We start from the raw sequence: 24,900 nt of genomic DNA on the forward strand, positions 1-24,900 counted from the left end.
AGTATTGAGCAGTTATTGATAGTATCATTTTACACTGGGTAATATAATCACTCAGTCTATCATTTCTCTCTCTCTCTCTTTTCCAGAAGGATCTTCCCCTGCCCAGGAAGAGCAGTGGGTGAGTGTAGCAAATCTGCTTTACTTGATTTGATTCTGCATTTATTTGTCCAAATGTTGTCTGTGGACTTTTTTTTTGCTGGGACCTAGCATAATGTGGTACTGAGTAAAAGCACTTTTCCCAAACCCAATTCTAAACAAACATCCCCAGATTTTTCACTACACCTGTCAACATTGAAATTAATTGATGTGCTGAATGAAAGTTTGACAGATGAAAGTCAGAATCCTAAGATATTATGTAAACGCAGGGAAAACGGTAACACTCCCAACATTGGCAGTTTTTTATGACATCAGAACAGATAATGCAGGGTCACAAATATCATGCTGCAATAGTGTGGCAGAAAACAGTAGTTCAAGAGTGCAGGAAGTAATACTGTAATGCAGGAATGCAGCAATACACCAGTGCAGTAATGCAGCGAGGAATGCGGTGATACATCAGTGCAGGAACACATCATTACATCAGTGCAGTAATACAGGAACACAGCAGAGTAATGCAGGGATGCAGTATTACTTTCACGAGTTTGCCTGCCCATCCAGTCTAGGCTACGTTCATACTGCAGGTAAATGTGGCCCAAATCTGATTTTTTTGCCCACATGTGACTCATATCTGTTTTCCACATGACAGTGTGAATAGTACAAACCACATGGAATCTGATCTTTTCAGTTCCGATCTGTGCCAGATCACACTATAAACATGTAATCGCTTACTTTAATGTCCTCCGTGTTTACTTCCATATGACAGCGTGCTGTGTGTGTTGCCAAGTCTGCGATTTTTTTCCTCAGAATTGGGTTACTTTTTCAATGTTGCCGCGGGTTGTTTTGCAACTCCGTGGGTTGCAGCGACCGCACTAACGCAATATTTAACCCCCGGAACATGATTTTTACCGGGATACCCACGGAACACAATTGGGCTAGTTTTGGACTAGTTTTGAGAAGCAATTGAGTGGATTTTGTGGTAAAAACCTGGCAACCCCGTTCTTTTGCGCATGCAGGTCAGTTCAGAACCATGATCTGTTCACACTGGAAATCTGATATTAGCCACATTTAAAACAACAATGTGAACAGCTATACAAAAAAAAGTGGTCTGAGCAAATATCGAAATTAATCATTAAGGCTCACCGTGAATGTAGCCTTAAAGGGGTACTTGATTATGATTTCACTTTTTTAACTTTAGTTAAAAAGTTGTAACTTCTTCCTGAGTCTCTCCATCAGTGTCCGACTCCGGTTTGAACAATGTAAGGCTGAACACCGTTACTGACAATCCTCATTTTGGCTGCGTGAGATTCTCCAGCTTTGTTGTTGCTGAGCAACCGAAGCGCGAGCTGTTAAAGCTCCATCCTCTTCTGGAAAGGGGGCCGGAAGCAGCAGCTCATTTGCATTTAAAGGGACACACACAAAAACAGAGTGTTTTTGCTCAGACCCAAATAGGGGCAAATTTGACAAGCTATAATAAATGATCTGTGGGGTATTTTGAGCTTCACAGACACATTCTGGGGATACCAGAGACTTGTGAAAAAGGGCATAATATGTCCACTTTAATAGTCAGTGGTAAACAAACTTGGCTTGATGTCCTAAAAGGAGGCTCAAACCTGAGGCTTGGCTCAAGCTCCGAGCTCAACCCTCCTATATCGGTACTGCGTAGGGAGAATAAGAGGAAAACAGGAGATGGGAAGGTGGAGGGATGACGAAAGAATTGTCACTGGGACGGCACAGTGACTGCTGCTTATATACGCTCGTAATGATGATTGACAGTACTGAATGATTAGGCTCCTCCCGAACCTACGTTTGGAACTTCATTTAGTGCTGCAGTGCAGGAAAGCATCAATACACTAGTGCAGTAATGCAGCGATATATCAGTGCAGCAATGCAGGATTTCTGTAATGCAGAGGTGCTTTAAAACTTTAGTACGGTGATGCAGGCATACAGCTATACACTAGTGCAGTGATGGAGAGACGTAATGCAGTAATACATTAGGTCAGCAATGCAAAAACACAGTAATGCAGTAATACTTAAGTGCAGTACTGGTAGAGTGCAACAGTATGGGGTTCAGTAATGCAGTACAGGCTTGCAGTGATATATGAGGGCATCAATGCACCAATGTTTAAGATCATTTTGAAGTACTGCGGGGCTGCAGGACAGGAGTACTGGAGAACAACTCAACTGGTTGTCGTGACCCCAAACTGCGTCTGTCCTTATAGATTTGCAGACAGCAGGGGGAAAATGCTACATGCAAATAATAAAATGCAACCAACCATACAACTATGCATAGTTAGAACAGGAAAATGAATAGTCTTATTAACTTTTAAAACACAGGAGAAAACGCTTCCTATATCTTTTATTGTTGACTTCAATCACCATGCATTCAATCACCCAATGGTATTTTGTCATAATGTCAGAGTGAATTATTGGCTTCCAAGAACATGAAACTTTGAAATTAAAGAGTTAATTGCTTATCTGAAGGACAAAGTATTTATCTGAAGGACATTTTGTTAAAGGGTTAGTTCACCCAAAAATGAAAATTCTGTCATTAATTACTCACCCTCATGTCGTTCCACACCCGTAAGACCTTCGTTCATCTTCACAAATTAAGATATTTCTGATAAAAATGGCTCAGTGAGGCCTCCATTCCCTGCAAGTTAATTTAGACTTTCAAACGCGCAGAAAGCTACTAAAGACATATTTACAGTTCATGTGACTACAGTGGTTCAACCTTAATGTTATGAAGCAACAAGAATACTTTTTGTGCGCCAAAAAACAAAATAACGACTTTATTCAACTATATCTAGTGATGGGCGATTTCAAAACACTGCTTCATGAATGAACCATTGAAATTTCGAAACACTTATGAGGTAATGAAGCTTCGTTTACTGAAATCACGTGACTTTGGCAGTTTGATAGACGCTCTGAACCACTGATTCGAAACAAAAGATTCGTAAAGCTCCCAAGCTTCATGAAGCAGTGTTTTGAAATCGCCCATCACTAGATATAGTTGAATAAAGTCGTTATTTAGTTTTTTGCCGCACAAAAAGTATTCTCGTCGCTTCATAACATTAAGGTTGAACCACTGTAGTCACATGAACTGATTTAAATATGTCTTCAGTACCTTTCTGGACATTTGAAAGTCTAAAATAATTTGCTGGGAATGCAGGCCTCACTGAGCCATTGGATTTTATCAAAAATATCTTCATTTGTGTTCTGAAGATAAACGAAGGTCTTACAGGTGTGGAACGACATGAGGGTGAGTAATTAATGACAGAATTTTCATTTTTGGGTGAACTAACCCTTTAACTTTTCAACAGTATCCAATTTTAGCACTGTGTTGCTGTCCAATGTAAAATCCCATTATCATGACTCAAAACCAGTGTAGAGCCAGTGCTGTGGAGTCTGAGCCTTGCAGACAGTGAATGAGGCGCTGGCCTTGGTGCTGAACCTTCTCTGGCATGAGAGACTCCCTGTGTGTGTTTCCTTTGTGTCTCCCTGTCTGTCTATACTGAACACTTGTGTGTGTGTGTGTGTGTGTGTGTGTGAACTTCTGTCTGTTTATTCCCTATATATAGAATCACAACACCTCCTTTTCACAGATTTGGTGTTAGAGAGTGTGTGACTGTGTGGGCTTCATTATCTCCTGTGAAAGTTTTGTCTTTTTGTACGCTGATCAGATCAGAATGGCTGTTGTTAGTAATGGGCTCTGTTGTGGGCAGTGCCACCACATTAGTAGCCTTAACATAACTGCTAAAGAGCCTCTCCACAGACAGACACACACAATACAGGTGCTTGAATTTGTGTGTATGAATAGAGCTCTCTTGGGAGGTGTGTGAAGAGACAAGGAGATGTGAAAGGGCTTTTGTAGTTTCTTATGGCAGCTAATAACGGATGGGTCTTTTGTGCTCAGTACAGGTCACGCTGTTTAATTGGGCTGATACAGTAGATTAATCAGCAGACGATCAATATGACATTTCCAGGACTGCTGAACCTCGCTGGCTGTAATCAGGATACAATCTCACCACTGTCTGGACCGCCATGACTTTCAGAATGTCTCATATCCACAAAACTACACAGTCACTCTAGCAACATTTTCCTTGGCCTTGGTTATCAGATGTTTTTGGTGGCTTTGGCTTTTTTTATTTTATGTTTTTTTTAATGAGATTGTAATTTTATTTTGAGAAAAAAAAAATTTCAGATTAATTTTCATATTTAGATTTAAGGTGTGATTTCAGCCGTTGAATGATTTTAATGAATAAATTTAATATATTTCATGTTGCTGCCAGTGTTGGGGGTAATGCATTTACCAGTAATGTGAGTTACGTAATCAGATTACTTTTTACAAGTAACTAGTATAGTAACGCATTAATTTTAAATTTACAACAAAATATCTGAGTAACTTTTTCAAATAAGTAACACGTTACTTTGTTTTCCCATTTATCGACTGACACCTCTCCCCCATCTTGAGAGAAATTGAGAGTAAGTGCAGAGGTGTTTTGTAAACATGTGGTTATTGTAGTTTTAGACTAAATGTTAGCATTGTTTACCCATTTACTTCTTCTCCTGCATCCTATTCTTCTGTAATCCAGAATGGCAGCACAGCTGAAAGGTTTGTTTGAGCTGCGCCCTCTACTGTTCAGGCGTAAATTTGCATTTCCTTCAGCCTGAGGCTTATTCATTTCACTTTTGGTGTGAAAGGGCCTTTACATTTGCCAAAAATAGAACTTTGTTGTTGTTGTAAAAACAAACAGCCCAGCCCAGATGAGAAAAAAGTAATGCAAAAGTAATGTAACGCATTACTTTTCATTAAAAGTAACGCTATTAGTTTTTTTTTTTTTTTTTTTTTTTTTTGTGAGTAACACAATATTGTACTGCATTACTTTTAAAAGTAACTTTGCCCAACACTGATTGTTGCATTTAACATTTTTTATTTATTATTTTTTAAATGAGGTGTTTAACCGTTTAAATATTTTTTTGTGTGTGTGTATTCATTTAGAGTAAATCTGTAAAATGCTTAGTGGAAAACCTGCAGAAACATTTTAACTTATTTTATTACTTTAATAACATAATTTGGCAATTTGAGATGGATGGATGGATGGAATGTACGATGGATGGAATGAAGGATGGATGGATTGATGAAAAGAAGGAAGGATGGATGATGGAACGAATTAACGAACGAACGATGATGGATGGGTAGATGGATGGATTAATGGAATGAAGGAAGGATGGATGGATGGATGATGGAACCAATGATGGATGGATGGATGGAACGGATGATGGAAGGATGATGGATGGGTGGATGGAACGAGGGAAGGATGGATGATGGAACAAATGAAGGTTGGATGGATGGATGATGGAATCAATGATGGATGGATTATGGAACAAATGGTGGATGGATATATGGATGGAACAAATGATGGATGATGGATGGATGGATGGATGGATGGATGAAAACCTGCAGAAACATTTTTACTGTATGTTATTACTTTAATAACATAATTTGAAATGGATTGATGGAACGATGGAACGATTAACATTCATTCATTTGGATTTATGGAACTAAGGAAGGATGGCTGATGGAACCAATGAAGGATGGATGGAACACATGATGGATGGATATATAGATGGAACAATGGAAGGATGGATGATGGAAGGATGGATGGATGGATGGACGGAATGAACAAACAAAGGATGGATGAGATGGATGGATGGATGGATGGATGGATGGATGGAAAGAATGATAGAAAGATGGATGGATGGAACAAACAAACAAAAGATAGATAGAATAATGGCTGGATGGAACAAATGATGGATAGATTATGAAATGAATGAATGATGGATAGATGGAGAGATAGATCTGAGTGATGTTTCCATTGTCAGACTGGGCAGGTCACAGGTCTTCCTTCCATCTATTATTCCTGGTCATATTTTCCCCTCTATGAATTTGACCCAGTAACTTCTAAAAGCTAATCTGCGTCTGTCTCTCATCTATATTTCATCTCTCTTTCCACCATCCAGATCATTTATTATTGAAATGAGCACCTTTTAATGTCTGTCTGGGCCTGTATGCAGCTGAGTGTGTGTGTGTGTGTGTGTGTGTGGTTTGGGAGACGGCCTCCCCAGTCCCAGCAGACCCTCCCGACTGTGACATGACGCGATTTGAAGGTTCAGACAAGGTTTATTGTGGTGAGCTATCTAGGGCACAGAGATGATGTCAGTTCTTATATTCCCTGGCATACAGAGAGAGATGGGTGGAGCTCTGTAGTCACATCGCAATGAAATCGACCAATCAGATGTCAGCATCCAAGTATAAGTGCGGCAAGCTCCCAAAAAAACTCTTCTGTCTCTCTTCTTTCCACCCTTCCCATGTGTCTGATTTAAACGTAGGTTCTTTTTGCATTGTCTCAAAAAATGTTTATTCATCTTTCTTTCTTATGTTTATATTTTTATTATTATAAATTCATATTATAATGTGTGTGTAAATCTATCTATCTATCTAGATTGTGTTCAAAACTGTATGCAAAACATACATTGATTATGTTTAATTCGATTTTTACTGTATTCTTGTATTAACAATTTAGATGTTTGGTCAAAATAGCTCTGCTAGAGTGACATTTGGTCAACAGAGTGAGGGTCTAGAGTGTTTGGTAAAAATGATGGGTTCTTTGAAAATATTAAGGTATATATTTAGATATTAAGATATATTCAATGACATCAAAAAGCTATTGAAATACTGTTTAAGCTTGTGCAACTAAGTCAACCAATCCATTTTGAGCACCCATGTTTAAGGGCCCAAATAACCTGTGGTGTATTTTATGAACAATATCAACATAATCTTTTTCTCTGTTTCATTTTATCCCTCCCATGTGTCATTCAGATTTCCATTAGCACTGGCACAGCCCTAAGCCCTGAGCTCTGATAGGCTTTTAATGGCCACACACACATGCTGACAGCCCTCCTATGATTCCTCCCTCCCTCTCTCTTTCTCTCTCTCGCTGCCTTTACTTCCTGGCTTGGCACATTACCCTTGAGAGCCACCTTCCCTCCCTCTCTCCCTCTCTCTGTATCTTCGCTCGCTCTCCATCACTCAGCCACACACACTCAGATGAACCGGGAGCATGTGTGAGGGAGGACGAGATGTGTCATGGCGTAGTCGGCTGCTTTATGTGAATGTTGTTTAAGTGTGTGTTGACACACTCGACTGCCGCTGTCACTCTCGTCGCCGTGTGTGCGCCTGCCAACCGGCCGTCCTGGCTAGCAACATGTTCCGCCGAACCAAGAGGTAAATGAGAGAGAGAGAATTATTTGGCAATTATGACTCATCAGTATGTGCTGCTTGTGTTTGGTTTGATTTTTGCTGATCTGATGATGATGATGATGATTTTGTTCTTTTTGGTGATGATGATGGTGATGATGATGCACTGTGATTGTTTACACTGATGTCATCGTCTCTCGCCTGTTTCGTGGAGGGGTGACAGCTTGTGTTTTGCAAGTGTGTTTGCGTGCGTGAACTCATGAGATCTACCTTTCTGTTTAAGTAGTGATAGACTGATATATTGGTCAGGGTGATTAATTGGTCGTTCGTTACATTGCCATTTTGAGATTATCGGCATTGGCCAACAACCAGCTCCAAAATTTACTTTTTGCCACACCTGCCAATGGTGGTGACACTGAAGACTGGAGTAATGATGCTGAAAATTCAGCTTTGATCACAGGAATAAATTACATTTAAAAATATATATTCAAATAGAAAACAGTTATTGTATAATAGTAATAATATTTCACAATATTACTGCTTTACTGAATTTTTGATCAAATAAATGCAGCCTTTTTCAAATTATACCGACACCAAACGGAAAGTATAAAAGACCGACACTTCTGTTAATCATCCGATTGGACACAGATATTGACCGGTGCTGATAATCTCAAAATTGTGCATTATGGACATATTTAATCAGCCTCTCTGATATAGTTTATTGGCCTAACACTAATTATATTGGCCATCAGCTACTGTGTTCTGTATTGTATTTTTGGAAGCTGAAATCTCATATATTGATTAAGCACTTGTTTAAAACTGCTATTGATTGAATTTATGTATCTAAACTCCTGGTAAATTGTGCATTCTGTATGCACATACGCACATGCTTTTGGTCGTGTTGGCATGAACACATGAGCAGCTGCTTATATGTGTGCCTATATCTTGTACATATGTTGTGGTCGTTGAGTGTGCGTCTGGTTGTGTGCTTAAATGTGTGTTGTTGTGTGTGACGGAAGAGATTAAAGTGGCTTTGAACATGCGTGTGTGTGTGTGTGTTCACAGTGTGCCTTAATAACAGACTGTCTCTCTCTCTCTCTCTTTCTCTTCATCTCTGTCTGTCCCCCATGGTGCTCCATTCTGTCTGCACTGACGCTGTTGAGCTCAGATTAGTCACATTCTGCTGTGTGTGTGTCTGCGTGTGTGTGTGTGTGTGTGTGTGTGTGTGTGAGTGTGTGTCTGCGTGTGTGAGCGAGAGCAGGCTTATGAATAGTTAAAGTTCAATTATTTTCTTCTGCACTGAAAAAAGATAAATTTACTTGATATTAAGGGAGTAGTTCACCCACAAATCCCCATACAACCTGATGTGTTATTATTCGTGTTTATAAGATTTGCTCAGTGAGATTTTCTTTGAACTGTCATGACAGACGTTGACCTGACCAAAAGGGTTTAACTGGTTAACTGTCTAACTGTATCATTCTGTATCATATTTCATCATTACTGGCCATTCAAATGTGGATGTGTGTTCTGATGAAATGAATTTATTGCATACACATCCTGTAAACCCGAATTAGTTGGCAAAACTCAAAAAATTTGAGGTAATCAGTTATCAAATTTCAGCTATCAGCCTTAAATTATATTTATAGTAGTGGAAATTCAGCTAGCTATAACTAGCTAATTCAGCAAATGCTAATTGGTAACACAATGCTTTGGTAACATTAGCATAGCATAGCAATTGTTAAAAGAGTACGGCAATATAGAACATTTATGAAATAACTGTTTCTCAAACTAAGCCCATGCTCCACTTGTCATCATGATGGTAACTCCCCAAAAAACCCACATAACAGAAACTCTTCTAAATTGCGATAGCAAAGCATTAAACTAGGGATGCACCGATATGAACATTTTTGCCGATACCAATAACCGATAATTCTTTATATTTGAAAGCCGATAACCAATATATTGGCCGATAAATCTGTTCTTATATTATTTTTGAGAGGCTGATTACAAAAAACATTAAAAGCCATGTCCCAAGAACACAATTAAAATGTTCTCATTATAATTTTATGTAGCCTATATGACAGACTTGTGCTGCATATGTTTCACTTAACTGTATTTTCCTTTTTGAAGTGATTCCAATCATGTTTCAAGCATTTCATAACCATCATGGCAAACAGTGCACATCTGAAGTGTCTCAGCTGAAGGAAATAATCCATTATTTATCAGCTTTAATATATCAACCAAATTTTTTTATCGGGCCGATAACAATAACATTAAAAATGAACATATATCAGCCGATACCGATATGGCGGCCGATATATCGCGCATCCCTACATTAAAAAAATCCCCCACTTAACATTATTCTTGCACAAAAAACATTATATAAGACTTAATTTTAGCATTTATTCTTCCTTTCTAGTGTCATGGCAAAGCATGCTGGGAAAAAGAATTCTCAGCCCAGTTTCAGGTAAATTTAAGTTGGTCTAAATTAAAAGAAACAAGTTTATAAAACTCAAAACAATGAAACAATTCAGATTACTTAAAGTGTGTTAGTTTCGTGAACTCAAAAGAAAAAGAAAGTTCTAAATACTTATAAAAGTTAATTTGATTGAACTAATTTGTTTAATTTGAGTTTGCCCTACTCAAACCAATTAATTATTTTGAGCGTTTACAGTGCACATTTTTATATAAATATAAATCCCAAATATTTCATGTTTCATGTTATGTTTTGAAATGGACTTAAATTTTTCCCTGTTTGCTGCATTTGATATCATAGCTTGGGATAGTAGTCACTAGTAAAGTGCTTGGGATTGTGCATTAAATGAAATTTGCGTAGCTACTAGATGCATTTGTGCTTACATGCTTGTGTTTAGATTATGTCTCAGGAAAGTGTGTTTTGATATTTTGTCGCTGTCTCTTTTTAGAGAGAGAAAAAGACAGAGAATTTATTGCTCTCTGTTCCTCTGTCATTTGGGATGGGCTGTTCTGAGCCTCAAATGCTTTTATGATGAACACAGACGGAGCGGGAATATGAATGAGAGGGAGAGAACAGAAAGTGTAGAGCCCGAGGAGATGTCTTGGCCTATATTTGAGACGCTGGAGTGGGTTAACTGAGTTCCTCTCTAAAACACCTGCTCTTGCGTTCTCTCTCTCTCTTCATCTTGCACTTCATTTTCGAAGTTAGTCATTACGGAGCATTTTAACTTATCATAAAAACTCTGCCGATATCAAAGGCAGAACAGGAAAGAGAAAGAGTTTATAACAGCAATTCTTCAAGGACTAAAAAATGTTCTGGTGTGAAACTCCATAAAAAGCTGTGCAATAAACGATTTTAATGAATGACATGGAGGCAAAGACAAAGAACCACTCAACGAAAAGTGCATATCATTTAAAGCACAGCTGGCCGTGGATTATCCCGCTTATACCGTGGTCATTTGCCAGCACTGACAAGATAAAGCTGTTATTGATGTTTGCGGCTCAATATTTGACAGGAAGGTCAGTTATGGCTCGTTAGATCTAGCATTCTGCAGCTTTGAATCAGACACGGAGATAGTGTGGTAAGATTTTCACGTCAGGTGGTTCTTTGCCTCCACGTTGTGCATTAAAATTGTTTGATCCACAGTTAGATTATCAGGTTTATCCCTTACTTAATGCACACCTTCCAGCTAATCAGAATCGAGTATTCAGACAGACCATGTCTATGCCTTGCCCTACTCAGTAACTCTTCTTCTAATAGGACTATGGAAATATAAAGCTGTGTAACATTCGAGTCTTCTGTAAAAATGAAAATGATAGACTATATCAAAACTCTCATACGGCAGAACCACTGTCTGAGATGATTCAGTTCTCTTGAGATCACAAAACATTGATGTAATTCTGCAGATGATTCCTCACGGCCTGAAATTACACACCTCTGTGACTTCACAGCAATAGGTAGCAAACGCAGATCTCAGGAAATGAAAGCGCAGCAGGAAAAATGAAAGGATGATGTACGAGCAGATGAATGGAGGAGTACAGGTTGCTTGTGGCGTAATCTTGTTTGTCGACGACGCTGACTTTCAGATCATCTGTCAGATTATAGTTTGAGTCGATGTTTATCCTGTGATGCGGGAGAGTTCAGGAATCAGTTTGATGACAGACTAAACATCTAAGGATATGAGTAATCCAAAACATTCATTCATAAAGAGATTCCCAACATGACAGCGACTGATCTGATTTGTATGGAAGGTTGTTTCCGTCACGGAATAAAAAAATATTTTAGTTTATAACTCGCATTCTGATTTTTTAATATTTTTTTTAACTCGCAATTCCCAGTTTATAACATACAATTCTGAGTTTATAACTTGCAATTCCCAGTTTATAACTCGAATTTCCATTTTATAACTTGGAATTCCTAGTTTATAACTCGCAGTTCTCAGTTTATAACTCGCAATTCCCAGTTTATATCTTTCAATTCTGACTTCATTTCTCACAATTCCCAGTTTATAATTCGCAATTCCTATTTTATATTTTGAAATTCTGACTTTTTTCCTCTCAGTTTCCAGTTTATAAACTGGGAATTGCGAGTTATAAACTGAGAAATGCGAGCTATAAACTGGGAATTGCGAGTTATAAACTGGGATTATAAACTGGGAATTGCGAGTTATAAACTTGGAATTGCGAGTAATAAACTGGAAATTTTGAGAAAAAAGTCAGAATTGCGAGTTATAAACTGGGAATTTTGAGGAAAAAAAAAGTCAGAATTCCTAGTTATAACTTGCAATTCTCAGTTTATAATTTGCAGTTCCCAGTTTATAACTCATAATTCCCAGTTAGTAACTCTCAATTCCCAGTGAATAACTCGCAATTCCCAGTTTATAACTCGTAATTCTGTTTATAACTCACAATTCCCAGTTATATCTCGCTATTCCCAGTTTATAACATTCTGTCCACAAACAATAACTGTTCTGTTTTTAAAAGATTCAGTTGCTATTATAATGAAATTGATGTATACAATCAAATTAACACAATCAAGATCAGGTTTATCAGCATTAGCTTTTGTTTCAGACCATTTTTATCATGTAGTGCAGTTGAGCTCAGACACGAGCACTGCTGATGTTAGTGTTTTTGTGGTCTCGCAGCATTAGAGGCAACTATATTTCAATTCAGTCTGTGCAGAGAATTATCTGGAATTGAGCTGACTTTTAAATTTTGTCCATAAATTTAATCTAGCCGATAGTTGTTATAGATAATAAATGCAGCCCACATGCTGAATTGAATGAATCGTATTACCTAAATCCCAGTGAAACAGACTTCAGCACTGCTCAATACGCCAATACTGATTTGGAATGAATTTTTATGTGAACCTGACATTACAGCTAAGTTGGCTGAGGTTTAAAGATTGCCTACTTTAGTCTTTTGAAGATCACAGCATTTTATATTAAAGCAAACCCTCTCCTGGAGATTTCTGATCAAACACACTTGACCAGCTAATCAAAGTTTCAGGGTTCACTTGCACATTACAGGCAGGTCTTCAAACGCTCTCATGACTCATTACAACATTGGCCAATGCACTGAACTCTGTGGAGAGAAGCATCAGGTCCCCATTTGTTGTAACATGGTGCTGAAAGTGTAAACTTTAACCCCATTCTGCTTAGGGCTGGGACAACACATCAATTCTCGATTCACGATGAGAACAAAGACAAAGAATTTGTCCTAATCAATGCCTCTTTATTTTATTTTATTTTTAAACGTTGACCACATTCTGCTTATCTTTTCAAGATTTTATTATAAATAAATTAAAATACTTTTTTATTTTTTTAATGTTTTTTTATGTGTTTTATTTTATTTTTAATGTCTTTTATTATTTTATTTATTTTTTTATTTTTTTTATAGACTAATTGAATTAACTTTTTAAAAATTGCAAATCCCTAATTTGAATTCAGGGATATATTTTCTTCTCTGCAGTGTCATCCAGCTGAGAACAAACAATGATACCAGATACTGTAGCTAGAGGACACTGGAGATAGTGAGTCTAACATCTGAAACAGGGCCATATTTAGATTTTTAATGTATTGTTGGGACACAGGGACCCACCTAGTAAAACCAGGACATCCGGTCACCCTGTTTCACAGTCCTTTTTGTCCTCGTTTCCCTCCTCCTGCCATGTGCAGAGACAGGAGTGAAGGTCCTCTGTGAGCTTTGCTCTCTCACACTGCCATCAGAGTCTATATTTATCCCATTCACCTCCTCTTAGAGTATCCTCTGAGCCTCTCCTTCACCTATTCATCTGTTCTTCACCTTTTGCCTTCTCTTCTCTTTCTTTAAACTGTGTGCAAACCAGTATCTGCTCTAGTACCCACATCCTATTGCCTAGTTTGAAAGCTTCTCATTGTCTTTGTGACTCTATTTGGTGACACTAGGGGTGCAGAAACTACACGCAGTCTTGTGGGGACACCAGCACACCTGCATCTAAACACAACATATGTTAGTGACCAGTCATGCTGGAGCAACAGATGAAATATCAGAGAGGGAGCTCTAGAGACATATGAAGATGAGAAATGTAACAGGTGTGCTGTAAGGATGATGAAGTAGTCTGCTTTAAGTGTCCCGCTGCTGAGCAGCTCTGATATCATTAGTAAATTGACTGCTGCTCTGCAAGCAAGTGTTGTGTGTGTTGCTATAAGTGAATCTCTATGCGGTGTGTTGGGTTTATTAGTTGTTAGTCTTTTAAGTTTTACTCGCTGTAGTCTAATATTAGATTATTCGTCTTTATGGGAGTTTCTCTGTGTCATTTGAGAGTCTAAGCAGGTGTTAATTGGGGAGCTGGCTGGGTCATTCTCCATGGCAACCTCTGAATTAACCCTCTCACCTTGTGATGACAGACTTCATTCAGCAGGAAAATGAGCTGGATATTAAACAAACAACATAAGCTATTTAAAGTTATCACTTATTCACACTGCATACTTTTGTGTTTGCTCACCAAGGCTGCGTTAATGTGATCAAAAGTACAGTAAAACAATTTAAAATAACTGTTTTCTATTTGAATATATTTTAAAATGTAATTTATTCCTGTGATCAAAGCTGTATTTTCAGCATCATTACTCCAGTCTTCAGTGTCACATGATCCTTCAGAAATCATTCTAATATGATGATTTGATGCTCAAGAAACATTTCTGGTTATTATCAAAGATAAAAACAGTTGTTCTGCTTAAAATATTTGTTTTTTTTCTGTATTTTTTGATGAATAGAAAGTTCAAAAGAACAGCATTTATTTGAAATAGAAATTTTTCATTGTGACATTTTTTTTTATTTGATAAGCCATTTCACCCCAAATTCTCATTACTGCAATGCATCCATGTTTTATTTTTGTAAAATTGCATACATTTTTAATGTATTGTAATTAAAATTGAAGTCAGTACAATGTATACTGCCATAAACACTTGTATAAATACTTTACAATTGAAATAATAATAAATTTTTCTGCTCTCAGTTAAAGAGAGCGAGTTTGTTGAGGTGTTTTTGTTTGTTTTTTTGCATTATAGTAATCAGAATTTGGGTGTAAAAATATGGTTGACTGTCATGAAAATAATAATGCGGCAATGCAAATCAGAATTGTTTTAAAAATTTATGATTTCGGTAACACTTTATTTTAGTTGCTTATTAGCTTGCATATTAACAAAATATTGGCTATTTATTAGTACTTATAAAGCACATATTAATGCATTATTCTGCATGACCTTATTCTACATTCTTAATCCTACCCAATACCTAAACTTAACAACTACCTTACTAACTATTAAAGGTGCAGTATGTAAGAATTCTGTCCGCTAGAGGTCGCTAGAGGCCTATTCAAAACAAAGGCGTAGCTTGATGACGCCAAGTTTGAGCGCGGAATCTTGGGACATGTGGTCTTCACCTCAACGGATGGTGCAAAAGAATAGGGATAGGACTCGAGATAAAATCATGTTCATGGATGCGATTATTAACGTTATTGTAGTATGAAGCAGAGCAGGACCGAGTGTTGTGGGAGCTGAACGAGGCCGCTGGAGCGATTGCGCAACACACGCTTCACGAGCAGCAGAACTTTTATTATGCCGCCGGCGCCACTTCCGCTTTTCCGGTCATGAGTATGAGGTAACGCAGCGCTGTTTATCATATTAGATACATTTGAGTGTGTTGAAAATGTTATAACATTACTCTGTGCGTTCGCTCGGCGGCTGCTGAGACACACTTAAGTAAGATAGATCGATTTTAGAATATCATATTAAATACTGGATGGCTTGTGTTGATAAATGGCATGCAATTCATTTTAAAACGTATTGTATGATGGAGAAAATTCTGTATTACTGTTACTAAAAATAAAGCTGCATCTGATTATGCTATGTTAGCCACTTGACAAAATAGTGTTTTTCTCTGAGGCATGGTAAAGCATGGTACTCACAAAAAATCAAGAAAATTAGATTTAAACAATAAGACTAAACGTGTTGAGCTATATAACAACAATTAGGAAACCGAAATCGGAAACCGAGGGTAACGTGGATATGATGCAATTGACAGGCGACTCCTCACACATCCCGGAGCCTTGGTTAAAATTGCAATTTTCTCACGATTTACAAATAGTTGTAAACATTTGGGATATTGTAAGTACTCAAGTAAACAAAATATATAACATTGGTATAACTAGTGGTTTTTGGATATTTTACTGCAAAAATCTTACATATTGCACCTTTAATAGGCAGTAAATTAGGAGTTTATTGAGGGAAAAATCGTAGTTAATAGTTTATATGTGTTCCCTATACTAAAGTGTTTTACCATGATTTCTTTCTTTGGTTTTTTTGGGTGAAATGTGTCCTGGTCATGTTATTAACAGGTTTAGTGGGATTCACTCTCTAAAGGTTCTCAGGTCATGTGCCATAAGTGATGCAGACGTTTTGCTCACAAACAAGCGCTTTACGTTTCTACTCAAGTGGTTGCTATGGTAACGGATGACATCAGCCCACCACACAGGACCAGTTGTGAATGTTGATTCTCAAGTCTTGTCGTCTCATTAAGTGTTAAAGGTTCAGAGAATCTACATCCCTGTGAAGAGCAGTCTTGTTTGCAAAGCGTGGTCTTATGTGGGTGAAGCATGTGAAATTGGTGGGATTTAACAGCTTTAAGGATTATTGATGTGTATAAACAGATGCTTGTGCTTTTGCTAGTCCATTACAGCAGAGACTAGAGACCTTTATCGCAAGCCACGTGTCCAAATCTGATAGCTGGATAAATGAACTTCAGCCTGCGTTCTTGTGAATAGACAGTTTCCAGTTTTGTTAAATTATTAACTTTAATTGAATTTTACAATAAAATAAACCTCAGGATTTTAAATTATTACATGGTGTCAAACTGATTTGTACTTTAACTGAGTACCGCTGGCAAAATGGACTTTCATTAAAACTTGGCTGCCTATACAGTAGAAAGGCTTTTTTTCTTCTGTGCTACCTGACTAGTGAGAAAAAAACTGAGAAAAAAGGCTGTTGTCTTCCCTTTTGCCAAATAGGTAGGAAAACTTCAACACCCATAATGCACTGGGCGTGTTGCCGTCCAAGGCCACTCCCTCTAGTCTGCTATGGATACACTAACCAGAGTCAAATACCGTTTTGCTTTAGTAGGAAATACTGCTTAGCAAACTTTTAGTCATAATGGTGTCAACTTGTATTGTTCCCTTGTGCAAGAATTCAAAGAGTAATCGTTTTGCGGGAGTGAGTTACTTTCAGGTTTCCAGTGAAGGATTCAGGGCGTTGTGGGCAGCGGCTAAAGGCTCAAAGAATCATAAATACGGAGAGAGCAGTGCAACGGAAAATCTGAAAAAAAATCTGTGTTTATAGTCAACATTTCAAACTGGATGACCACGAACACAGTGTTTTAGTCCAAACGGAGTGGAAAAACTGTCGTTCCGTCTGTTCCGCCCAACTTTCTCGTACAGGTAAGAAAGCTGTTGCCATAGTTTTCCATTTTTACCATAATGCTGTTTAAAGAGTAGACAGAGTACGATTACATTTTCAGTGATAAACCTACCCTTACAATAACTGTTCTGATAATAAACCTCTGTCGATCCCACTGTCTGTTGGTGGGGATACAAAAATGCGGAAGTATAATCTGTATTTTCACGAAATCCCTGGAGCTGTCAAAACTCCACAGGATGATGCGTTTTGCTTCACCCAGCGGACTTTGGCTGACAAACGTGAATTTCTCAGGCCAGGTAACACAGAGAATGAGAAAACATTTTTCATTTACATATACTACTAGCTAGCTAATAAGCTAGCTAAACATAACCTATGGAAGATTGCTTCTTTCAGTAATGCATGTCTTTTCAGTTGTTTTAAGTTTCTCATAATGAATATGTAATTTGTGACGTCATGAAATGGCGAATGGTAACCTCATGCATATTAATTAGGTTATAGACACAATTTTCTACTATTTTGAAGTACTCAAATCAACTTATTTTCACATATTTTGACGTAATCCCTAAATCTAACGTGTCAGTTCATGGATTTTGTACATAATAACGAGTATTACTATATGTATAACTTTTTGGTCCAGTCGTAATTTTTTTTTTTCATTGTTGAGTATGAGGTTCTAATTCATCCGATTATAACTTGTGTTATAATAAACCAAATTCTGTTTTAAAAAGTGATGCTTGTGTGAGAATTAAATGTAGCCAAAGAGAGAATTTTCCTTTTTTCATTTTTTTCATTTTACTTTTCATGCTATTGTAGTGTTTTCATTGTTTATCCAGTTGCAGCTTGTTGATCCCTTGTGTTTGAGTCTGAATGCAATGGCAGACTTGCATCTCCAGCTTTATTAATCTTCATTTTATGAGCATACTGTAGTCAGATTCTTTGATATGCAGCTTTAGTTCCCCTTGAAGCCATGAAATGCGTGCTTTCCTCCAGTCAAATAATATGAAAATGTTTTTTCTTTTGTTTTGACATCCCTGGGAGGGCATTTAGATTGACTTTTCCTGATAAACTGAATGTTAAAAACCAGCAATGATTCCTCCTAATGGCCTGGCAGAGGCCATAAACAATAAATCAGATGTTTTCTCTGCTATTGAAGCAATTCGCTTCACAAACACTGAAAAAAGTCTGTTTGTTTACAGAGAAACGGCAAGGGGAGTTATTGAAAGAGAGTTTGCTAAATGGGTCAGTGCTGCTGAACGTCAGTGTTATTGTGGCAGTTGTATGTGTGTGTGTTTTATTTTTGGATCTGTATAATGCCATGATTGGCAGCATCAGAAAAGCATCAGACGCTGTTGTTTTCTCCACGGGTGGCCACATGTGCATGTCGCCTGTCTGTCAGAGGTGTTTTTGATTTATTGCCCTCTTTGGATTCAGCTAAGATCCAGCATAGATCAAGCATATGCACCCAGACACACACATTGCCTCTCTCGACTATTCTATTACCTCAGAAACTGGATATAAGATCCGCCTGTCAGTCATGCTTTGTGTTTCAGAGATATGAACACATCCTGTCTATAAGACACTTCCTGTCTCCAGCTATATGAAAGCAATACCACACCATATCCAACCAGACCTCCAACCTTCTCTTCTTTACAGACACATGTTTACTTTCTATTATTCTTCTGCCAAAGATTGTTTTGTTTTTTTTCAGTTCATACCAGTGCTGTTATTAACTATAACTATTAAAAATATTTTTTTTTTATTGAAATAAAACTGATATAAAATAGAAATATTAGATGAAAAGCTTAAAAATAAACTTAAATGAACATTAGAAATGATGCCTTGCCAACTAACTGAAATAAGTAACAATAATAATAAGAAATAATCTTTGTTAATGTTAGTTATTAAAAATGCAACTGTCCATTGTTGGTTCATGTTAGCTCATGTTAGCTTATTGTAAAGTGTTACCAACAAATAATAAAAATGACATATAACAAATTATCTTATTTAACTAAAACAAATAAAAATATTAATAAATACTACTATTTACTCGTTGTTGACTTTTTTAGATGATCTCACTTATACTGGTCAGCGTATGAATAGACTTTTCTTGAATATTTCCATTGTTATTAATGTAGTAAATGATTTAAAGTGATATTCACTGCACAATACACAGTATTTAACTAAAGAGATTGAACTGTATGGTCCAGGAGGTTCATTTCTGTTTTAAAGAGCAAAAGTGATTAGAAAAGTCATTTCTCAACCAGACATAATTAACAAACTCATCAAGAATCACAGTGAGAGAGAGAGAGAGAGAGAGAGAGAGAGAGAGACGGACAAGAGACACAGACAGGTACAGAAAGAGACAAGGAATAGAGATATGGGCAAAAAGTGAGAAAGACAGGCAAAGAAAGAGAGAGAGAGAGAGAGAAATGGAAAAAAAGAGAGAATTTGGGAATTTTACACATTCTTTAACCCTTTCACACATAGAGGTCACTACAGTGGACAGCTATTCAAAAAAGCCATTTTCTTGCATATGCATGGATTTTGATGGCATAGTTACACATCAACCTCTAGAGTGGACACTAGTGCATCATCCTATACGTTGCCACCAAGTGGCAAGCTGTTGTATGTGGATTTTTTCCCCCTCCAAACCAAGATGGCCGACGGCCAGTCAGAAATGCCAAGTTGCTCCTGAATATCAATTAATTCCTTCTTTCCTTGGAGACTCTTGCAGGAGAAAAAATGTTGTAGCATCAAGTAACATGAAAGGAGTCATATCACTGTTAAATTTTCTAAGTATTGATTTTAGATTGGAAGGAAATTCTGATTAATCATCTGTCCACTAAATTGGACATCATTCATCACTATCTATATTTCAGCTACAATTCATACTACCACTGTGACTGTTGTTCTTTTTCTTGTTTTCTCTGAAGACAGCTACGGTAGAAATTTGTCCATTTTGAACATAATCAGAATTATCAGCTAATAAGGGTAAATCGACGTACTCTGGTAGACTGGAGGGAGCGTGAGCGTTTTCTACTTAATCTGAGTTGGGTTTCCACAGAGTTGTACCTTCACCGGTTGGAGAGATTTTTGATGGAATCACGTCCACATGTTCTGATATCAAAGACATGCGACGTTGTATGAAGTTCCTAGTCTGCTGGTCGAACGGGAACAAACTCATTTAATTAAATTAAACTCAATAATTAAAGCTGTATTATATATTTTGTATATGGATCATTGACGAATAAGGTTTTTAAAAGTGTAAAAAAAAACATAATGGAGATATAATTAATTTTGAAGTTTTATTAAGTGTTAACAATGAGATTATGTGGTTTTTATAATCAATTAACACTGCTTTTGTCATTTTTTTTTTACAAGATGGACACAATTTCGGTTTTACCAAATGACACTTTTGGTTATACTGAATGACGATATTTTCAAACAATGCTAACAGGCTGATATCTAGCTAGCTAGTTAGTTAGCTTGCTAGCTACCTAGCAAAAGGACAAGCAAACATTTTATATTTAGTACAAGTTTTTAAAATATTACAACATTTTCCATGTTTTATAGCGGTTGTACCAAATGACCTGATGTTTTAGGATTTGTAAAAAAAAATAACTGAAAGCAGTCATAATTTAACTATTCAGAAAATTTTTTTTTGAAAACCTTATAACTTAACAATAACTTTAATTCTCTTCTTTGTTTTTTCTTAAATTGAATGCAAGTCATTGAAGGTTATTATTTTCCCCCAAATGTGTATAAATGAGAGAGTGTGAAAATTCAAAAACAATTCTTCCATCTCGTTGCCTCTTTGTAACATTACTTTGTGAAAGTAATCTCTTCATTTGAGAGTGAGAGAGACAGAGAGATGTGAAAGGTTTAAAAATAAAGCTTGTGGCTGCAGGCAGAAGATCATAAAAATAATTTTATGAATATTCACACACTGTCATGTTTTTGTGATCTGTGATACTGTGTGTGTGACAGTGAAACCGAGACGCAGAGAGACGCCAACCAGGAAGGTGGAGAACAATTAGACATTTTATCTCCGCTGGGTTCCTTCTCTCTCTCTCTCTCTCTCTCTCTCTCTCTCTCTCACAGGGGGTTTGGAGGAAGAACATTACTTACTACTTCCTGCAGTCTGATGCTAATGCACTTCTGTTAAATATTTCACAATGCAGTCTGTTCTGCTACATTCTTGTCACCGAACATTAGACTCTTCATGATGAGAGCGAAGCTGAGGAAAGAATCGCATTCAGTCTGACAACTGTTTCCATTTTCATATGTATATTTTTAGAAAGTTCTATGCCTTTATGCCTTCCCCTCACATCTTGAGATATTCTCCTTTTGAAGTGAATACTAAACATTTCATTTGTGGGAATTAATTTTGTGAGAATTAGACTCAGATTTAGGCCGTTTCCATTTTCTTTTCTAAAGTTGCTGTATATTGTGCACGGTTATTGCGTACTACAGAATCAGGACAAGTAGCCACAGGATTATACTGTGTTGTGAAGGAAAAACACCAAAATCTAGAGCACTTCTATAGAGACAGACTTCTTTACTGAGAGAAATGTAAATGTAAGATGTTATATAAGCTTCAAACACAGTGTGTGAGTGTGTGTTTCCGAGTTTAAAGCATAAACGGACCACACTGCACAACTAGTTGCAAAGTTATATGGAGCAGTAAGAAGAGCTCATGAATACTGATCAGACCCCGTCAAACTCAAGACACATGTGTGGGAGAATCTCACCAAACCTGTCGAGAACATGTCCAGGTCATATTTCACCACTAAATCACAAGAAAGAAAGGATATTTATAGTTTTTTTTTTTTTTAATTCTCATTTCTTAGTAGGGGTTCTCATTATAATAGGTTTTTATTTCCATGCAGTAAAAGTAATGTCACTAATTACTGATACATGGGACAAAACATGTCCAACAGTTTACCTGCCAATTTTATAATTTACAGATCATTTCGTAAATAGTAATTAAAGGGTTAGTTCACCCAAAAATGAAAATTCTGTCATTAATTACTCACCCTCATGTCGTTCCACACCTGTAAGGCCTTCGTTTATCTTCAGAACACAAATGAAGATATTTTTGATAAAATCCGATGGCTCAGTGAGGCCTCCATTCCCAGCAAGACAATTAACACTTTCAAACACCCAGAAAGCTACTAAAGACATATTTAAAACAGTTCATGTGACTACAGTGGTTCAACCTTAATGTTATGAAGAATACTTTTTGTGCGCCAAAAAAACAAAATAGCGACTTTATTCAACAATATCTAGTGATGGGCAATTTCAAAACACTGCTTCATGAAGCTTCAAGGCTTTAAAAATCTTTTGTTTCGAATCAGTGGTTCGGAGCATGTATCAAACTGCCAAAGTCAGTGGTGAACCATTGAAATTTCGAAACACTTATGACATAACAAAGCCTTGTTTATGGAAATCATGTGACTTTGGCGCTCTTAACCACTGATTCGAAACAAAAGATTCGTAAAGCTTCGAAGCTTCATGAAGCAGTGTTTTGAAATCGCCCATCACTAGATATTGTTGAATAAAGTCGTTATTTTGTTTTTTGGCACACAAAAAGTATTCTCGTCGCTTCATAAAATTAAGGTTGAACCACTGTAGTCACATGAACTGTTTTAAATACGTCTTTAGTAGCTTTCTGGGCATTGAAAGTGTTTATTGTCTTGCTGTCAATAGAGGCCTCACTAAGCCATCGGATTTCATCAAAAATATCTTAATTTGTGTTCTGAAGATGAACGAAGGTCTTACGGGTGTGGAACGACATGAGGGTTAGTGATTAATGACAGAATTTTCATTCTGAAGTTAAAAATGACCTGGATCAGTTCTTGGCACGTTTCATGAGATTCACTCAAATTCACTTGTATTTTTTTGTGTTTTCTGCTACATACTCACACACGCACACACGCACGCATCTATAGGATGACATGCAGCCTTAGGAACTACAAGAAACAGATAAAAGAGAACAAGAGACACAAAAGATGATCGGAAGGGAGGAGAGCAGTGGGATAAAATGGGAGGATCACTTGAGATTTCAATCAATACTCGCAGAGACATGCACACACATGTAGATCAGGTGTGATGAGCAAGTTCTTCACACTATGCAAATCAACTTTCCTATTATTGCATCAAGTCTTTAAATGAGGCTGCCATCTCCAGCTGTGACTGAGGGAGTTTTATTGGACGTGATGAAGTCTTAACCAGCCAATCGCAATGCTGTGTTGTCCTGTGGAGGCTGTCGGCATTGTTGCCGTGGCAGCATGCCATTTCATTTTCTTGTTTGTCCCTTGTGTCCGGCTTCACTCTGTAACTTTACTCCTCAGTTTGAGCAGTTCTCTGAGGTTAGAAACTGTGTTTTAAGTGTATGTACTTATTTATTTACTCATTATAGATAGATTTCATATATATATATATATAATTTCTGTTTAACATACAGCAATATATCAGTAACATGATCATGTTAAGTCATTTCCATCGTTACGTTATGTAACTTGCACAACTTGCATACTAAATACAAGTAAATCATTGGCCATTTTCTTTAATACCTCATCTGAACATGTGTGATTTCCCTTGGTGAGTGTCATGATCATGTGTTGTTTGATTTTCAGTTGTCGCACCAGTAACCGGAAGAGTCTGATCTTGACCAGTACATCGCCCACTCTTCCTCGGCCTCACTCTCCTCTTCCGGGACACATAGGTGAGCACTCATCACTGATCACATGATCTCGAGGTACTTCAGTCTCTACATGTGTCATTCTCATCCTCGCTGTCTCTGTCCATCTCACAGGAAGCAGTCCGCTGGACAGTCCTAGGACGTTCTCCCCCAGCGCACCGGCCCATTTCTCTTTTGCATCATCCAGGAGGTAATAAATAAATAAGCAAAAGCTGTTCTTAGTTTGAGCTGTCAGACCTTGTTCAGACAGCCTGCAAAAATCTGATGTTTTTTGCATGTCTGTCTCAAATCGGATTAGTTTTTTGTTGTCTGATCCGTAGAGGTCTGTAATACCTAGAGAAAGCTACCCGCTCTCATTCTCATTCATCTCAGTGGCAGTTATCTGGCTGGGACACGCATGCACCCTCTGAAGTGTGCAATTTGAAATCTCCCATCTTGAACAAGTGAACGAATTCAGAATAAAGTAATGTCTCTTACCAGTTTAGTACCATGATGGCAAGATGTCATGATGGACATCCCAGTTTTCCCAGCTCTCTTTCCTCACTGGCTGCCACTCTCTTATGGAAGAGTCTCTTTCTGTCATGCTGATGCCAGAAACTTACACTGATGTCTTAACAAAAGATGATTTCATCACTTGTGGACATCAGATTTGAAACACACATTGGGTTTGAGTGCAGTGTGAACAAGGCCTGACTGAAATTGCACATATTGCTGCATTTATTCGATCTTGTTTCCCTGACGTAGAGCGGTTCTCTTCAACAACTCTCTCAGGACTCAACATGTTTAACATCCAGAGCAATCTCAAAATCAATACAGACTTAGATGTTGCTATTTTCTTCCTTTACACTTTGAACAGCAATAAAAAAAACTCTTGTAATATTAAAAATATACTTTTTTTCTTTTTTCAGAAAGAAATG

The 24,900-nt window shown here is 37.3% G+C and overlaps 1 protein-coding gene across 3 annotated transcripts in view; it reads left to right on the forward strand.

The window, feature by feature from the left end:
- Positions 1-24,900, forward strand: part of mast1a (microtubule associated serine/threonine kinase 1a) — a 60,609-nt gene that overhangs the window by 10,033 nt on the left and 25,676 nt on the right. Inside the window, exons 2-4 of one of the 3 annotated variants that reach the window (XM_051892073.1) lie at positions 87-118; positions 23,919-24,007; positions 24,098-24,173. In XM_051892073.1, the coding sequence (XP_051748033.1) occupies positions 87-118; positions 23,919-24,007; positions 24,098-24,173 (197 nt within the window). Of the gene's footprint in view, positions 1-86; positions 119-7,130; positions 7,382-23,918; positions 24,008-24,097; positions 24,174-24,900 lie in introns of those variants that run through there. The other 2 variants (XM_051892078.1, XM_051892079.1) reach the window with 2 other exon arrangements.

This window comes from Ctenopharyngodon idella, chromosome 1 (genome assembly GCF_019924925.1).
Source record: "Ctenopharyngodon idella isolate HZGC_01 chromosome 1, HZGC01, whole genome shotgun sequence".
NCBI classification, from domain to species: Eukaryota; Metazoa; Chordata; class Actinopteri; order Cypriniformes; family Xenocyprididae; genus Ctenopharyngodon; species Ctenopharyngodon idella.